This window comes from Rutidosis leptorrhynchoides, chromosome 8 (genome assembly GCF_046630445.1).
Source record: "Rutidosis leptorrhynchoides isolate AG116_Rl617_1_P2 chromosome 8, CSIRO_AGI_Rlap_v1, whole genome shotgun sequence".
NCBI lineage: Eukaryota > Viridiplantae > Streptophyta > Magnoliopsida > Asterales > Asteraceae > Rutidosis > Rutidosis leptorrhynchoides.
Genome location: NC_092340.1, coordinates 149,613,657 through 149,626,505, shown reverse-complemented (window position 1 = coordinate 149,626,505; position 12,849 = coordinate 149,613,657). Strand labels below are relative to the sequence as shown.

Below are 12,849 nucleotides of genomic sequence, written 5' to 3'. Positions count from 1 at the left end.
AATACTTCCAAGTTTGCTAGCTTACTTCCAATCTTGTAAAGTGATCATCTAAACTCAAGAAATATTTCTTATTTACAGTAAGATATCTTTCTAATACAAGGTAATACTCATATTCAAACTTTGATTCAATATCTATAACTATAACAATCTTATTTCGAGTGGAAATCTTACTTGAACTTGTTTTTGTGTCATGATTCTGCTTCAAGAACTTTCAAGCCATCCAAGGATCCTTTGAAGCTAGATCTATTTTTCTCATTTCCAATAGGTTTATTCACAAAACCTGAGGTAGTAATGATGTTCATAACATCATTCAATTCATATACATAAAACTACCTTATTCGAAGGTTTAAACTTGAAATCACTAGAACATAGTTTAGTTAATTCTAAACTTATTCGCAAACAAAAGTTAATCCTTCTAACTTGACTTTTAAAATCAACTAAATACATGTTCTATATCTATATTATATTCTAACTTAATGATTTAAAACCTGAAAACACGAAAAACACCGTAAAATCGGATATACGCCGTCGTAGTAACACCGCGGGCTGTTTTGGGTTAGTTAATTAAAAACTATGATAAACTTTGATTTAAAAGTTGTTCTTCTGGGAAAATAATTTTTCTAATGAACATGAAACTATATCCAAATATCATGGTTAAACTCAAAGTGGAAGTATGTTTTTCAAAATGGTCATCAAGACATCGTTCTTTCGACTGAAATGACTACCTCTTACAAAAACAACTTGTAACTTATATTTCCGACTATAAACCTATACTTTTTCTGTTTAGATTCTTAAAATAGAGTTCAATATGAAACCATAGCAATTTGATTCACTTAAAACGGATTTAAAACGAAGAAGTTATGGGTAAAACAAGATTGAATATTTTTTTGATTGTTGTAGCTACGGGAAATATTGTAAAAATTCTATACAAATCATATCCTAGTTAACTTATATTGTATTATACATGTATTCTATTATATTATGTAATCTTGGGATACCATAGACACGTATGCAAATGTTTTGACATATCATATCGACCCATGTATATATATTATTTGGAACAACCATAGACACTATATATGCAGTAATGTTTGAGTTAGCTATACAGGGTTGAGGTTGATTCCAAAAATATATATACTTTGAGTTGTGTTCTAGGCTGAGACATGTATACACTGGGTCGTGAATTGGGTCAAGATAATATATATCAATTTATTTATGTACATCTAACTATGGACAACTTGTTGTAGGTCACTAACGAGGACAGCTGACTGAATAAACTTAAAACAGCAAAACGTATTTAAAATGTTGTAAATATATTTTGATCATACTTTGATATATATGTAGATATTTGTTATAGGTTCGTGAATCGACCAGTGGCCAAGTCTTACTTTCCGACGAAGTAAAAATCTGTGAAAGTGAGTTATAGTTCCACTTTTAAAATCTAATATTTTGGGATGAGAATACATGCAGTTTTATAAATGTTTTACAAAATAGACACAAGTAAATGAATTTTATCTCTATGTATGGGATGTATATTGAAATGTGAAATCTTGTGGTCTATTATTACGATTTGATAAATATATAGGTTAAACCTATAACTCACCAACATTTTTGTTGACATTTAAAGCATGTTTATTCTCAGGTGATTATTAAGAGCTTCCGCTGTTGCATGCTATTATATGGATAAGATTTGCTGTCAGCATGCTTGTATAATATTGTTTAAAACTGCATTCGAGATTTATTTTGTTGTAACATATTAATATTTGTAAACCAATATGTATTGGTAGTGTGTAAGTGTGATATTTGTTAGATTATCATTTCTGGATAATCTAAGTGGTGACTTTTTAACCTTGTTGATAAAATAAAGGTTATGGTTTGTTTTAAAAACGAATGCAGTCTTTAAAAAACGTCTTATATAGAGGTCAAAACCTCGCAACGAAATCAATTAATATGGAACGTTTATAATCAATATGAACGGGACATTTCAACAATAACCGACAACAAAACCAAAACCAAAACCCAAACAACAACAATACTACAAGGGTCATTCCTGTTGAAAGCAACAACAACCAAAACCCTAACTACCCAAACCAAAATGAAAACGTTAATGCCATAACCACTCGAAGTGGTCTAACCACTCAAGGAGTTGAAGAACCACAACCACAACCCTTTATCACCCAAGAACCACTACCAAGCTTCATTGAGGAGGAAATCGGGGTTAGCAATGAGAAGGGTAAATAAAAGGTTGATGCAACCGGAGTCAATGGTAATGATGCAAAGGGTAAAGATGAAAAGGGTATAGATGAAAAGGGTAAGGATAAGGGTAAAGAGCCTTTGAAGGTTACAAGGCCAGTTCCATATCCAAAAGCTTTAAGGAAGGACAAGTTGGCGGCTCAATACAAAAAGTTCCAAGATATGATGAAGAATGTGTAGGTCAACTTGCCTATTACCGATATGCTCAAAGGGATACCCAATTATGGACGCTTCATTAAGGAGTTAATCTCTTAAAAGGGTAAATATCATGAGGAAACATCATTCTTTATTGAAGAGGAGTGTAATAAGATACTTGCATCAAGGCCAAGAATCCCTAAAAAGTTAGGTGATCAGGGAAAATTTGTTTTCCCATGTAAGTTTGGTGAATCGAAAGTGTTTAATGCACTAGCTGACTTGGGAGCAAGCATTAACCTAATGCCCCACTCACTTTATGAAAGACTTGGCCTTGGACCTCTTAAACCAACTCGAATTCGTATAAGATTGGCCAACCATTCGTTTGACACTGCTATTGAAATTGCCGAGGACATCTTGGTTAGCATTGACTCCTTGGTGTTCCCGGTTGATTTTGTTATCATGGAGATGAAGGAGGACCTTCAAGTCTCCCTCATCTTAGGTAGACCATTTCTTGCAACCGCAGACACCATCATCTTGGTAAAACACAATAAACTCAACATTGGAGTCGGTGAAGAGCGTGTGACCATAAATATTCGGGAAGCTATGAAGCAACCAAGCAACAACGATGATGATGAGTGTTATGCCCTAGACCATATTGACCTTTATGTTGATGAAGAGTTTGAAAAGCTTTTGGGGGTTGATACCTCGGGGTTCAACCAAGTTTTTTAAAGTGATATTGTGGACTTAGAAGCCAATTTTAATGAATTAATGAATGTTAGTGTCGATGATAATGAGCTTGAAAGTGAAACAATTCGGGAAGATTCATTTGAGGCTATTCCTAATGAGGATAGATTTCGAATCAAGTCCTCATGGGAAGAACCTCCCACTCTTGAGCTTAAAGAGCTCCCCGAGCACCTAGAGTATTCTTTCCTAAAAGAATCAGGTCAACTTCCGGTGATCATCTCTAAAAGACTCACCGTTGACCAAAAGTCAAAGCTTGTTTCACTTCTCAATTCTCATCATAAAGCAATTGCGTGGAAAACCACGGATATCCTGGGGATAAATCCATGATATTGCACTCACAAAATCCTCATGGAGGAGAATTACAAACCGGTTGTACAACGACAACGAAGGCTTAACCCTAATATGAAAGAGGTTGTGAAGAAGGCGGTTATTAAATTATTAGACGCGGGCCTAATTTACCCCATCTCGAACTCACCATGGGTGAGTCTCGTACAAGTGGTTCCCAAAAAGGGTGGGACCACGGTGATCTTAAACGACTAAAATGAGCTTGTTCCGACCCGAACCATCACGGGATGGCGAGTGTGTATTGGTTATCGGCATTTAAACGACGCCACAAGGAAGGATCATTTCCCTCTCCCGTATATCGACCAAATTATCGAGCGTTTAAGTGTAAAAGAATTTTATTTTTTTCTTGACGGGTTTTCGGGATACTTCCAAATCCCCATTGACCCCATGGACCAAAAAAATGACCTTTACATGCCCATATGGTACTTTTTCATATCGTCGGATGCCCTTCGGGTTGTGTAACGCCCCGGGGACGTTTCAAAGGTGTATGCTTGCGATTTTCTTAGATATGATAGAGGATTCCATGGAGGTTTTCATGGACGATTTTTTGGTTTTTGGAGACTCTTTCGACCATTGTCGCCATAACCTTGATAAAATGTTAACACGTTGTGAGAAAACTAATCTAGTGCTTAATTAGGAAAAATGCCATTTTATGGTAAATGAAGGGGTGGTTTTGGGACATAAAATTTCTAAAGCGGGAATCGAGGTTGATAAAGCCAAGGTCACCGCGATAAAAGACTTACCCATACCCTCGGATGTCAAATCAATCCGAAGTTTTCTTGGACACGTGGGATTCTACCGCCGATTCATAAAGGATTTTTCTAAAATTGCTCGACCCGATGACCTAATTGCTAAAAAAGGACCAACCTTTCTTATTTAATGATGATTGTATCGAGGCTTTTAACTTGCTTAAGGAAAAGCTCATTAACCCTCTGATTCTAATCTCTCCCGATTGGGATAAAGATTTTGAATTGATGTGTGACGCTAGCGATTATGCGCTCGAGGCGATCCTTGGTCAAAGAGTTGACCAACATTTTTGAACGATTTACTATGAGAGTAAGACATTGATCGGGGCACAATTAAACTACACTACTACCAAGAAAGAACTTCTCGCAGTAGTGTTTGCTTTTGACAAATTTCATTCTTACCTTGTGCTTTCAAAAACGGTCGTATACACGGACCATTCCGCGTTACGATACCTTTTTCAAAAACAAGATTTAAAACATAGGTTGATTAGGTGAGTTCTTCTCTTGCAAGAATTTGATATAGAGATTAAGGACAAAAAGGGGGCAGAGAATGTGGCGGCCGATCATTTGTCTAGGTTAGACAACCCCGGGTTACAACAATTAGATGAGTCCAAAATTCGGGATACTTTCCCGAATGAACATTTGATGAAAATTGAGTTAATTGATGAGGTCCCATGGTTTGCCGATTTTGCAAACTACTTAGCTTTAAATGTTTTAAGAAAAGGTCTTTCGTATCAACAAAAGAAGAAATTTTTCAATGACCTTAGGTATTACTTTTGGGACGACCCGGATTTGTTTCGCATTGGGGCGGATCAAGTGATCCGAAGGTATGTGTATGGGCAAGAAGCCCGAGATATTTTGAAAAGTTGTCATAGTGGGCCCACAGGTGGCCATTTTGGACCGAATCACACCGCGAAAAAGGTGTTCGATTCGGGTTTCTATTGGCCCACTATATTTAAGGATGCCCACGATTTGGTAAAACATTGTGATTCATGTCAAAAGTCCGGTTCCATTTCGAAAAGGGATGAAACGCCTCAAACCGGGATTCAAATATGTGAGGTATTCGATGTATGGGGCCTAGATTTCATGGGGCCATTTCCAAACTCGAATAAATGCCTTTACATTTTAGTAGCGGTTGATTATGTCTCGAAATGGGCCGAGGCTAAAGCCTTGCCAATGAATGATGCAAGAGTCGTTGTGAAATTCTTAAAAAGATTGTTTGCTAGGTTTGGTGTTCCGAAAGCATTGATCTCGGATCGAGGAGCACATTTCGCGAACCATCTTATGGAGAAAGTCATGGAAAAATATGGTGTAGTGCATAGGTTCTCGACTCCTTACCATCCCCAAACTAGTGGTCAAGTAAAAAACACTAATCGAGCCTTGAAAAGGATTCTAGAGAAGACGGTTCAAAACAACCTGAAGGTTTGGTCCACTAAGCTAGAAGATGCATTATGGGCATTTCGGACCACCTTTAAGACTCCTATAGGAACGACACCGTTTAGACTAGTGTATGGTAAAGCTTGTCACCTCCCGGTGGAGGTTGAACACAGAGCATTTTGGGCATTAAAGGAGGTTAACCTAGATTTGACCAAATCAAAAGAAGAAAAAAACGAGTCATGCAACTTCATGAGTTAGAGGAACTAAGGTTAGATGCATACGAGAATTCGTTGTCGTATAAGGAGAAAACAAAGAAGTGGCATGATGCTCGATTGAAAGGCCTCAAGGAATTTCACCTGAATGACAAAGTGCTTGTTTTTAACTCAAGGTTCAAATTCTCACCGGGGAAACTTAAGTCTAGGTGGTCGGGTCCATATGTGGTCAAGAGAGCATACCCTACGGGTCATGTAGAATTGTTTGGGAATGGAAACACCTTCAAAGTAAACGGTCATAGACTCAAGATTTACAACGATGAAGTCAATGCTTTTGAGCTTGATGACATCAAGCTTTACTCCATGTAACATCTTTGTGGCAAAACGAGTCAAGTGATAGACTCATGATCAAAAACAATCATAATTGTTTATATGTTCTTTTTTTTTACCTTGCATCTCATTTAGGATTGTATGATATTTTGGTTTGATAGTTGCATTTGCATTTCATGCATATGGGAAAACTGCAAAATGTCAAAAATAGCTTGTGAATGAGTCGAATTGAACTTGAATTGTGAAAAACTGCTCCAGGTTGAGCAGCGACGCTTTTCTTAGAAAAGCGACGCTTTTTACATTGCAAGAGCGACACTCCTGTTTCAGGTGCAACACTTTTGGTGGTGATTTTTGATCAATTTTGATCAGTAGCTAGAAGTGGTGCTCTTTTTTTTTTGAAAAGCGACGTTTTTTGATCCCAGGTGTGACGCTCCTATATCAGGTGTGCCGCTCCTGTACTTGGTACTTTAAAAGTCGACTAAACTCAGAAAATTTCTAATTTTTCATTCACCCACTTCATTTCTCTCTCTCTCTAAAACGGCTAAGCTTGCTAAAATTCGAACTCTGGCTTCAACTTAACATCTTTTGTGAAGATTTCTTGCACTTTTATCAACATCTAACATGAGTCATGTAAGATCTATGTTTCATTAACATTTCTCTTTAACTTATTGCATGATTCTTGCTATGCTCTTACTTTTACTTGTTGTTAGATCTTTAAACATTTGATGATTATTGTGTCAAATTGGTGATAGATTCTAGTTATTCTTATGATTCCTAACATGATTTATATGTTTGATTTCACAAATTTGAATCTTGAATTTCTAGGGTTCATCCCAATTTGGGGGTTTTTGAATTTGATGATTAATTGAGAGTTTAATGATGAAATTGGTTGCAATACACTTCTATAATATGCTTAAATCAGAAAGAATCAAACTTTCTTGCTTGTATGGGCTTAACTTGGAATTAGGGTTCTTGATTTTTGCATATTGACTTTGTTTGACCAAATTGGGTAACTTTATGATTAAAGCTTCTTGTGTATGATGAGAATTGAGACATTATGGGTAATTGCTTTACAATTTTGCATGCGACTAGTCTTAATCTTAATTTGACTTTTGAATTTTGACTAAAAGTTGACTTTTGCATGTGAGCAATTTTGAACATATTTGTTGTCTATGAAGCTTTTTGTCTTGAATTAAATGTAGGGGGCGTCGTACCCCATTTATTTTTGAAAGTGAGATAACCACTTCACGCTAACGTCATGAAATTGTTTGTGCATTTATTGTTTGATTGAGTCTATTTCAGGGAAGTACTCTAAGAGGAGAAGGGAATGAAAAGTCCACCGATGCCCATGATGGTTGCAAATGCTTTTGCCGGATGAAACAATTCAATGTCAAGCGGTTAATAGGATTCACATGCCGGTTTGCCGGCCAAGTACATCAATTGGACCGACTTTGAATTGGCGGGGTTAGGTCATCAAATTAGGGAAACATTCACGGTTGAAGAGGGTAATAAGGTTAAGCGCCCATGGGAGATGTTCCATTACATGAAAGAAAGCGTTTACCCGTTGCTAACCCCTGAGTTCATAGCTACTCTTAGGGTTAATTTCAAGGTCATCTCCCCATGGATCCGCAACAACCTAAGATTTAGGCTAGGGGTGCGGAATGGCAAATGAGCATGGCTTAATTCATAGCATGTCTAGGACACTACACCGATTGGGATCCCGCCTCTACCTTCGAATACTTGGGGAATGTGAAACCTACAACCCAAATGAGTTTGATCCCAAGAAATCATGGAGTGAAATTAGTTATGAAAAGTTAACCCCCACTAATTAAGTTCCTGGCTCACTCAAAAGCCCCATACTTCATTACATCCAAAGGTTCTTTGCCAAATCGGTCTTCCACCGAACGGAGGATGTCGATAAGATGACAATGTTCGATATTTGATTGATTCATAGTATCTACAAGAAATAGTACATTCACATTCCCAACCTTATCGCAAGTTATCTCTTTGACCCAAGTGGCAAGAAGTCGGAGCTTCCAAGTGTTGGTGGTCACTACGTGACTCGAATCGCTAAGTTTTTGAAAGTCAATTTCAATGAGTCGGAAGATTCTCCCATGGAGTGTTTGGGTTATCAAGAGTGCATTCGTAAGCATCCCGAGGTGGCAAACAAACAATATGTAGTATTTCGATAATCAATCCTCATCATGGTTTGTGAAACAATTTATCTTATGAATTTGCATGTAACTTAACTTTATTTGGCATTGTGTGTGTGAAACTTGGAATTATTGATTCGTTGTGAGGTAGTAGACCCATATTGCTACTCTCACACAAGATCATCTCAATGTTAGTAATAATTCAACAATGCGCGTGCATGGTTTTTCTTGTGGTTATTTGTATGTTCTAGCTTGTTGTGGTTCTTAGTGGCAGGATACACATTATTGATGATTGATCCAAGCCTGGCATTAAGTTCAGGCATCAACCTCATCGACTTGCATTTCTTTGGTGATTAAGTTTCTCGAATGGTGACAACAAAGATCAATTGATCTAATCCGGTTTTTATTTTCTCTTCTCTTCTCTATTCTAATTCAAAATGTCCCTCAATTTTCTGAAAATTTTTTGTTTAATAAACTGAGGGCATTGCATCAAACTAAATGTAGGGGGAGAGTAAATCTCGGGTCATTTTGAACATTTTCGGGTTAAACTTGTCACATATACTCTATGAGATTAAAACTTGCATTGTTGATCAATTTTTGGAACAAGATTTTAACCATTACATTAACTTACATCATAAACACTTAAAATGGTTAAAACTTGTGAAATTTTCAAAATTTTTGGGAAAAGTAAAGTCTTTTTCCCTTTGTGCTCCAAAATTTGGGAAGTAAAGTCTTCCCTTGTGTTGGCAATTGCAATACTAAGTGAAAGTAAAATCTTTCACTTTTCATGTGATTTTATGCTCCAAATGATAAAATTCAAAAAGAAATCAAAACTTGTGCTTGAAAGTTAAAGTCTTTCATGCGCATTGCTTCAAAAAACTAAGTGTTTAAAGCTTCGTGCTTTAACACTTCCGGATGACTCAAGTCCATCCACTTTGGTAGGGAGTAAAGTCTCCCGAATTTCGTACTACTTGGTGTGGGACACTTCCTAATCCACACCATTTCATATTGACATTGGTTGTCTCATTATTTCAAGATGGTTTAACTGATGTATCATACTGTGGGAAGAGGAGCCACCGAGCTTCAACGTGTGCTATCTTCTTGATGAAGAGTAATGGCTTCATGCTAGTGTTACTAGACAACACAACCCATAGCCAAAAGCTATGGCACCCCGTTGATCTTTCAACTAACAGAAAAGTAGTAACTACTTCCTACCTTTTCTTAAAATAAGCATAAAAGCTTGTTATATGGGAAGTAGAACAACAAACACTTGGAAGTAAAGTCTTCCAAGTATTCTCGGGTACCAAACTTGAAAGTAAAGTCTTTCAAGTCAAATTTTTGTTCCAAGCTTGGGATTAAAGTCTCCCAAGTTAAGTTTGTCTCACTTAGGGAGTAAAGTCTCCCTAGCCGGGTGGTAAAGGTTTCATCTTTATCAATCCTGAGTGGCTCACACCCGCTCGTCAAGGAATTCAAATTCTGCCCAAAAAATTTGGAATTGATGGATCTCTTATTTTAGCCACGTGGGGCCCTAATTCCACGAACCTCCGTCAATGCTTTCGCCCTACTATGATAGAAAGCTTGATGAGTGCCGGTTGACCCGAGCCCGGGTTGACCAATAAAGATAGGGGTACCTAGTCCCCTAGCTTTGGCGCACCCACCTTAACCCTAAACTTGGAAATGAAGATATTATATTTGGAATTGACGAAAAATAGGTGTTTTGAGGGCATGGAGGTGGAAGAGGGATAGCTATCGCGGGGTTGACTAAAGGATCATACTTATCGGGGTATATGCTTGTTACACGAAGGAATCCTTGGCGAACGGTAACTTTGATGATTTTTCATGACCCATTCTCAATTTGGGTACATTTTGTGAGCTTTATGGTGATTTAAGCTTGTTGCCTATATTTTGAGTCACCCTTTTTGTATTGTGGTGAAGTTGATTATATTGTGAATAGCGTTGGTATTTGATTTGGTTGAATTGATGGCTATCCCGCGAATCCTACATAATTGGTCAAAGTCAAGGGGTTCAAAGTTTTGATTGTGAAAAATCTTAGGCTTGATGATTTGGTGTTTGAAGACCTCTTAGGTGATGTAGTTGACTTTGACCGGGGAATGATTATTTCAGGTAGACCTAGGTTTGAATTGTAGTTGATTTCATGGTGATTGAAGATTATGGAAGCGCTGATTTGTGCTCATGTCACTAATGGAATAAGGAGAGTAGAAGAATGCTTGGTCCTCGACGATTTTAAAGGGTTTTGGAGTTCATTATAGCCAACGAAGTGCTCATTCTTAAAGGTATCACTTGTTGCCTAATCATTTCACTTTGGCTTTAATCATTGAATGTTAATTTACTCCAAGCCTTGTTCTATTGATTTGCTTGCTTGAGGATAAGCAAGGTTCAAATGTAGGGGGTTTGATATTGCTCCATTTAGATATGTTTTATTACGCAGTATCGACCTCATTTTATTCGGTTTTGATGTTCGTTGGGCTAAAAAGTTGTTTTCCTGCGCCAAAGTGTCAACTCAAGGCAAAATGCCTAACTTGGTGTAAAATTGACCCAGAAATGCTCAAAAGGTGCAAAGAAAATGACAAGTGTAGGAAACAGCTCAAAAAGCGCCGCTCCTGTCAAGGAGCGTCGCTCCTCAAAGCCCAAAAGTGCCGCACCATTATTAAAAGCGACGCAATTACACACGATTTGTCTCCATTTCTTCTCAATGAGCAGAAGCGCCATTCTTCAAGCCAAAAGCATCGCTCCTGTCAAGCCAAAAGCGACGCACTTGCAATAAAAGCACCATTCCAGAATCAAGCCAAAAGCTTCGCTCCTGAAGGAGAAGCGGCGCTCCTGACGCTATTTCAGCCCAATTTTTCACCACTATAAATAGAAAGTGATAGGTCATTTTTCAAGAGAGCTGCAGTTTTAGTCCGAATTTCACACACTAAACCCTAATTTCATCATCCATTAGAGTTCTAAGGTGATTTGGAGGAAGCAAGCTCAAGTTTCATCATCATTATTGCTAGATCTTTCTATTGTTATCATTTTGGGTTGTAATCTTTACTTTACTCTTACATATTTTGCACTAATTAGTTGTAATCTTCACTTTATCTTCATCTAGTTTGAATCTTTACTTGTAATCTTTGTTTATCTTCATTTATCTTTGAATCTTTGCTTATAATCACTCAAGATGATGTTTATTGATGCTTTTATGATTATTGCTAGTGTAATCTTTGCTATGAGTAGCTAAATCACTTGTGTTTGCGTATCTATGAATCTTTAATGCAAAAAATGTGCCCTTAATCTATTAAATGAGGTTGTTTTGAATGAAAATACATGAGCTAGTGTTATTGAGTTAGCTATGAGGTTTATTGCTATGTTTGTTATTGGTTTTACTTTGATTACATAGGTTGAGTAGCTCTCTAAGTGATTTGAGTAGTGAATCAACTTGTGCTTCAACACCTTAGGTGATCTAGACAACTAGAATAGGGATTTCAAGTGATTTTGTTTCTAGTCTAAGTTCGTTTTCAATTGAAATTTGTTCATCATAGTGGTGTTTGACTATCTTAGGTGACTTTGGTGGTTAAAGTGTTTTAAGTGATTTTAACCCGAGCATAATCTCAATAATCAACTCATACACTCCTTGATCTTATGATACTAAGCTTATGTGAATTTGCAAGGTATAATTGGATTAAGAATATCTACTAGTTCAAACAACTTAAGCGATAACAAAATGGGGTAAAACAAAGGCCCATCTAAGCATAAAGAGGATTAGATAAGTGAACACTCTTTATCATATTGATTTATTCTCATTTCTTGATAACTTGCTACTTGTTGCTATTTAAATTTTAGTTTGTTTATTGCAAAGTTTAGTTGTTAGTTAAGATCTCTCGCAACCCCCCCCCCCCCCCCTACAATCAAACAAACCCCTAGGATAACTATTAGTTTCAAATACACAATTTACACCGCTCTCACGGGACGAACTTGATAAGAATACTTACATTAAGTGCTATAATAACCGGGTTTTAAGTGCTCGAAAGATTGTGCGTGCTTTTTGTAATATTTTCACCTTGTATAAATTTAGAGAGTTATGTATGGTATCCCCACGTCACATCAAAAATCAAAGTCCAAACTTATTATTTTTTCGAGATCTATTCATCTAAATACAATACAAGATCAGTTCATAAACCAATTTAATCAGATTCATAATATACAAATTCGTGATACATGCAAACGACAACAATCGAGCAAATTAACGACAAACGACAACTTTATACGCAATCAATTGAGCACTAGACTTGATTACACTATGAAATTGAATAAAAAACTTATCTAGAAAAATTATGGTTTTCAATTATACCTCAAAATCACAAATTGCAAGTATGTATGCGTAGAGAACGACGATAGGAACAACGTTGATCTTCAAGACTTTGCCTAATTTTGAGTTTTGGTATGTGTGTGTGGGTGTGTGTTGATGTCGACAAAAAGAGGAGAGGAGAGGGGAAACAATTGGTATAAAAAAATAGAATGAGGGTTTTTGGGGTATACTTGTTATTTATATGT

General features: G+C 36.9%; 1 protein-coding gene across 1 annotated transcript; it reads left to right on the top strand.

The window, feature by feature from the left end:
- Positions 1-2,224: 2,224 nt before the first annotated feature.
- LOC139863882 (uncharacterized) lies at positions 2,225-3,117 on the top strand. The gene is made up of 3 exons (XM_071852483.1): positions 2,225-2,233; positions 2,281-2,427; positions 2,512-3,117. Exons 1-3 carry the CDS (start codon positions 2,225-2,227, stop codon positions 3,115-3,117), a joined length of 762 nt encoding a protein of 253 aa, XP_071708584.1.
- The last annotated feature ends 9,732 nt before the right edge of the window (positions 3,118-12,849 follow it).